The 5,462-nt window shown below is 38.3% G+C and overlaps 1 protein-coding gene across 1 annotated transcript; it reads left to right on the top strand.

Moving 5' to 3' along the window:
- Positions 1 to 1,285: 1,285 nt before the first annotated feature.
- On the top strand, positions 1,286 to 5,107 carry LOC146624041 (uncharacterized). Its single transcript, XM_085363630.1, has 5 exons — positions 1,286 to 2,185; positions 2,455 to 2,551; positions 2,925 to 3,035; positions 3,484 to 3,650; positions 3,983 to 5,107. The coding sequence occupies exons 1-5, from the start codon at positions 1,308 to 1,310 to the stop codon at positions 4,443 to 4,445; spliced, it is 1,716 nt and encodes a 571-aa protein (XP_085219756.1). The 5' UTR covers positions 1,286 to 1,307; the 3' UTR covers positions 4,446 to 5,107.
- Positions 5,108 to 5,462: the final 355 nt, after the last annotated feature.

The raw sequence follows: 5,462 nt of genomic DNA, 5'->3' as shown, positions 1-5,462 counted from the left end.
GTCCTTAGTCACCCACGGCTTGTTATTTGGGTAACAATGAACAGTCTGAGCTGGAACAATGGAGTCGGTGCAGAAAGTTATGTAGTCTGTGATACACTCAGTAAGCCCATTGATGTCCTCGGCGTGAGGCTCACAGAGTGTTTCCCAGTCGGTCACCTCGAAACAGCCCTGTAGTTCCGCTATTGCCTCCTCTGACCACCTCCTAACAGTCCTGGTGGTCACAGGTTCCCTCCTCACAATTGGCACATAGCGGGGGGTGAGGTGAATCAGGTGGACGATCTGATTTCCTCGTGTCAGCATTGTTCCCACATCATCATAATTAATGTTGTTCCAGGTTCAACATTGCAAGTGACCAATCACCTTCTTGTGACGTCATTCCTTTGCGACTTCGAAATACCCGCCTTCGAGTATTTCGAAATACAAGTGAAGAAGCGAAAAACCGCCGCCTGTCCGCCGAATTTGAAGTCAATTTAGGATACTTTCCTTTAATAAACGGTAAGCATTATACATATGTTCCTCACTTGGCTTGCTGTTTGTTTGCTAGCGATAGGCTACTTGACAACAGCATTAGCTAACCAGTGTTCTCTAGACCAGCGTTCCCCAACTTTTTGGGTGTTTCGTGGCCCGGGGGTTGGGTCAGGCAAAATTGCAGTAGCTTCCCTGATCATTTTACAAACATAAGTGAAGAGAATCTGGACTAAAAGGCCTAGACTTATGGTTGTGTGCTGAATCTATGAATCAAACTATCACCTGGAAACATAATTAACTGGTCCATAGCTGTGAAACTGGACATGAGTTCTTGATTCTATGGAGATTAACAGTAATCCAGAAATTTACAAATTTGTCCTGGTACATCGCGTAAATGTTGTCCCAGGGACATCGCGTAAATGTTGTCCCTGGGACATCGCGTAAATGTTGTCCCTGGGACATCGCGTAAATGTTGTCCCTGGGACATCGCGTAAATGTTGTCCCTGGGACATCGCGTAAATGTTGTCCCTGGAACATCGTGTAGAAGTTGCCCTGGGACATCGTGTAGAAGTTGCCCTGGGACATCGTGTAGATGTTGTCCCTGGGACATCATGTTAAAGTTGCCAGAGACATACCATATGAAAGTTTAGCTTCTTTTAGCCCCTGTTTGTTTTATATTATTTTATATATATATATTTTTTTTAATATTATATTTAATATTTACATTGTATTGCAAAAAACCCCAAAACAAGTTAAAATGAATTAATGAATATTGACTAATTAAACCTTCGTTATTTTTCCACCAGAAATGGACGACATAATTAGAAGAAGTGTTCTGAATGACGAAAAAAAAAAGAACTGGAAAAGACACACAACTTTGTGTGCATGTGTCACAATGCCAGGAGGACCCATTCAGTGTTGTGTTAGAAAAATTGAACTCATTAACCCTTCATGGACATTATAAATGTTTAAATGTTGCCTCAGGTAAAGACAGGAAAAGAGACTATTACAAATTCAACTGCATCAGAGCTGGGGGAAAAAGTCGAAACAGCTACAGAGCAGTGGGCTGTAAGGCCTATGTTTCATTTAAAGTACTCAAATGTTGGAAAGACCACACAGTCATCGTGCAGCGTACATATGATAAGCATGATGGGCATGATCCTTCGGACCCAAAAGACGCACATTTCAACAATATTTCCAGTGATTTGAGGAGGAAGATTGAGGAACTGCTTTCCCTTGGAACTAAGCCAGCCATCATACTAACCGAATGTCATAAATGGGCCAAAGAACATGGACACAGAGATCTTCACAACAGAGAGCATTTTGTCACACCACGTGACATTGACAGTGTTAGAACCTGCATGATGAGGAAGAAGCACTTTAACTGTGGAGACAGTCAATGTGTACATACCTTACTTAATGGAAAACATCAAGAACATGTTCTCTTCTATCAACCATACACATCTGACCAAGAACTAATGATTGTTTTGCAGACACCTGTAATGAAATCAAACATGGAGAACTATGCAAAACAGTTAGTATTTGTTGACACCACGCACTGCGTTAACCAGTATTCATTTCCCTTATTCACACTTGTTGTAAGAGATGATCATGGGCATGGAGTCCCTGTGGCCTATGCTATTGTCAGCAACGAAAGTCAGAAAACCCTGGAAACTGTTCTTGGAATAGTTTGTGAGCATTTCCCAACTTCCCCGAGGTAAATAATACATTGACAGCTATTAATTTTGAAATAATTCCTTTTCAAAAAAGTTATAACATGCCAGAATCTAATGCTATAGCTGCAGCATGGGCTGCAAAAAACTTTCCTTTCCAGTTGTTAAAGTTATTCCTATAGGCTGTATGCAGTATTTTATATATCTACTTGTGAGTTGAAATGTTTAATTTGGCATTGAAGTGGTGCTTTGAGATAGCAAAAACATTTTCATACTGTTTAATCTCATTTAGTGTTTTCTTTTTTTTCTGTAGAGCATTTATGGTTGACAAAGACTTTGCGGAAATAAATGCTTTGCAGAAGGTTTTTCCAGAGTCAGCTATCCTTCTATGCTGGTACCATGTCTTGCAGGTAAACCACATTGTTTTCTTTTCACGTTGTCTAAGATGCACCTGAAACACATTTTTACAACAGGGTCCTGTTGTCATGATTTGCCTCATTGTGATATTCACCTACTCAGGTTAATGAATATAAAGGGATAAAATGTTGAGTGACTATGTCCATCCATTTAAGACCACAGTGCACTCATCTTCTGGTGGCTGCTTCCCAAAGCTCTTTTTGACATTTAAAAATATGTTTGCCTGGTTGATTTCTGTAATGCACAGGTCCTCTTGTCCAGTGAGTGACAAAGTTATTTTTGGACGTCAGCTTTCTTTTATGCTTTTTGTACAGCTGCTCCTCTGTCTCTCTCTCCAGATTAACTTTTTTTCTCTTACATTCACAGGCTGTTAATCGATGGCTTTCAAAATCAGAGTCCGGGGTCCATGGGCTTTCTAACACCCAAAAGAGAAATGAAATCATTTCTTTCTTTTGTAAGCTGAAAGCTTGCACATCTGTAAGTGTAATTTGTCTATTTCACATTTTGATTTCTTGATTACACTAAGAGCATAATAACTTTCAGTTGCTAAAAAAAGTTACAGAGAGATACAAAATAGATTTTTGAAACAATTTCTAAAACTGGCTTCTTATCTTGCTTATCAAAACAAGTACTTAAGCTGTGCAGAACATCATTGTGTCACCCACTGTGCAGTAGAACTTGTGAGTGGGATTCTTTCACAGACAGATGCTGAAACCAAATATGCTTATAGGTTTAGTGTTCCTTCTTAGCCATTGTAAGGGAAGAAATAATTGCTTCTTAATACAAAAACACGACATATTATTAATAACTTAAAATTCTTAATGTTATTCAATAAAAGGAAAAGGGCTTCAATACATAATATTAAAGATTTCAATAGGTCTGTTAAATGGATTGAAATATATTCTGTTGCATCCAATTCTCTTAGGAGGACGACTTTAAAGCCACATCAGCAGAGTTCTGCCAGACATTTAAGCAATACCCTTTGGTGTGCCAGTATTTTCAGAAGCACTGGGAAGGCATTGGCCACATGTGGTGTGACTACGGCCGTCGGTTCAGTCACGCTCGTTCTGAAACAAACAATGTGATTGAAAGGTATGATTTATTATTTTGACCTCATTCAATTGTATTGCTGAAAAAAAGATATTATGCTTTAATCCAAGAGGCTAAACTGAGTAGGTTCGTCATGTCATTGCCAGAACAAGTTTTAGGCAAATCCTTTAAATTCTAGCAGCGTTTTTTATGTTATCACAACAAAAAACAGAGTAGGTGGATTTGCCTAAATCAGCTAAACCGGCACAGAGCATTCCTTTATAAAAGACGTGTGCAATAGGTTTTCCAATTTTTTAAAAAATAATACAGTCTTGATTAAAACTTTAAATTCCTTCAATTACAGTTACTAATCATTTCAAATAACTGTTTTTCAGATTTTTCCACCGCCTGAAATACCAGTTTTTATCTGGCTACAAGAATAGGCGTCTGGATGATCTGATTGAAGTGCTCCTAGGGAAGGCCGACGACTACTTCTCAGTCATAAAAACCCTGCAAGATGTGGGCCGCATGAAAAACAGGTTTGCTGACACCTTGTCTCAAGTTTCAGACTCTGCTTCAAGACTGATGGAAAGTGGTTGGGCTCTTAAAATTACAGTCAAGAACAGCCATGGAGTTAATGCATATCAAGTCCCATCTGAGTCAAGAGAAGACATGGTGTATGATGTCTGCCCTGTTGAGTCCTACTGCAACTGTACATATGGCTTACGAGGACTTCTTTGCAAGCATCTAGTGTTACTTGCAAAATTAGCAGAGGCTGACAATGACATCTATCCAAACATGGAAACAGACCTTGGCAAGAATTGCAGTGAAAGAAAGGCATTACTTTGTACACTGTGAGGACTTGAAAGTGATAAAAATGCCAAGTTTGTTTGGAAATCTGTGTTTTTTTGCATCGGCTGAAACACTTCAGTGCACTTGTTGTACGTTCTCTCACTATAACACATGTGCTTGCCTGAAGGTGGCTTGTAGCCATTTTAAACAAATGAAAAACTCTCTGAAAAGTCCTCTATCAACTTTGAATGACACTCCTGTAGTTGAAAGCACAGACAAAAAATGCACAGAAGATGCAGTTTGAAAATTAAATGCTGTTTTAGACACAGTTAAACAGTGGGCATTCATTCCAGAGGGTATTACTGCAATGATAGATGAACTGCATACAAATGTCTTAAAAACAAAACAAGTAGGCAAAAGTATATGCCAGTACGAAATAAAGATGACAGATAATGCACGCAAAATTAGGCCATTGTATTCTAGCAAGAAACGTTCGGCCAGCATCGACATTCCAACAGTCTGTGAAAATGAATGTGAACAGTCGATAACCACTGAAAGAGAGACATCCTCTGGAGAAAATGAAAACCTTTTGGAATACAAAACAAAAAAGAGAAGAGTTAAAGCTAAGTATATGCACAAGTAGACTTTTGTGTGACATTTCAAAGGGACTGCATCCATTACTTCTGTTTATTGAAACCTAAAGCTGAATAGCTGTCTTAACTTTCTGCCAAGGAACAGATGAAAAGAAATTGTTTGGTCTCTCAAGCAGTTGTTATTTATGTGTTATTCATTACTTTGGCTTGGTTGCTGTTTTTGATAAAAATTCATCTGTGCCCATTGTAATATTTTCATATGTTACTATTTTTATATTGCTATGCATTATAAATAAAGGATTACTTATTACTATTAAAGGTCTGCATTTGTAATTGTTGGTATTATTTATAAAATATGCGCTCTTAAGTTTTTTGCTCCATAAAACGATACCTGTCACTTTTTGGACATAGAGTATCAGCTGTTGAGAATCCTGGCTCATACAAAATAGAAGTAAAAGGTTCCAACATCCAGCCTTTTTATGATTAAATA

Source organism: Diplotaxodon limnothrissa, linkage group LG10 (assembly GCF_057381915.1).
Source record: "Diplotaxodon limnothrissa isolate DT_005_m linkage group LG10, D_limnothrissa_male_GT1.1, whole genome shotgun sequence".
Taxonomy (NCBI): domain Eukaryota; kingdom Metazoa; phylum Chordata; class Actinopteri; order Cichliformes; family Cichlidae; genus Diplotaxodon; species Diplotaxodon limnothrissa.
The sequence above is the reverse complement of the archived record's forward strand: the minus strand, read 5'-3'. Positions and strand labels throughout refer to the sequence as shown.

Coding starts and splice junctions, on each gene's coding strand:
- LOC146624041 (XM_085363630.1), top strand. CDS start 1,308: ATGACGAAAAAAAAAAGAACTGGAAAAGACACACAACTTTGTGTGCAT. Junction 2,186..2,454: donor CATTTCCCAACTTCCCCGAG/GTAAATAATACA, acceptor TTTTTTCTGTAG/AGCATTTATGGTTGACAAAG. Junction 3,036..3,483: donor AGCTGAAAGCTTGCACATCT/GTAAGTGTAATT, acceptor CAATTCTCTTAG/GAGGACGACTTTAAAGCCAC.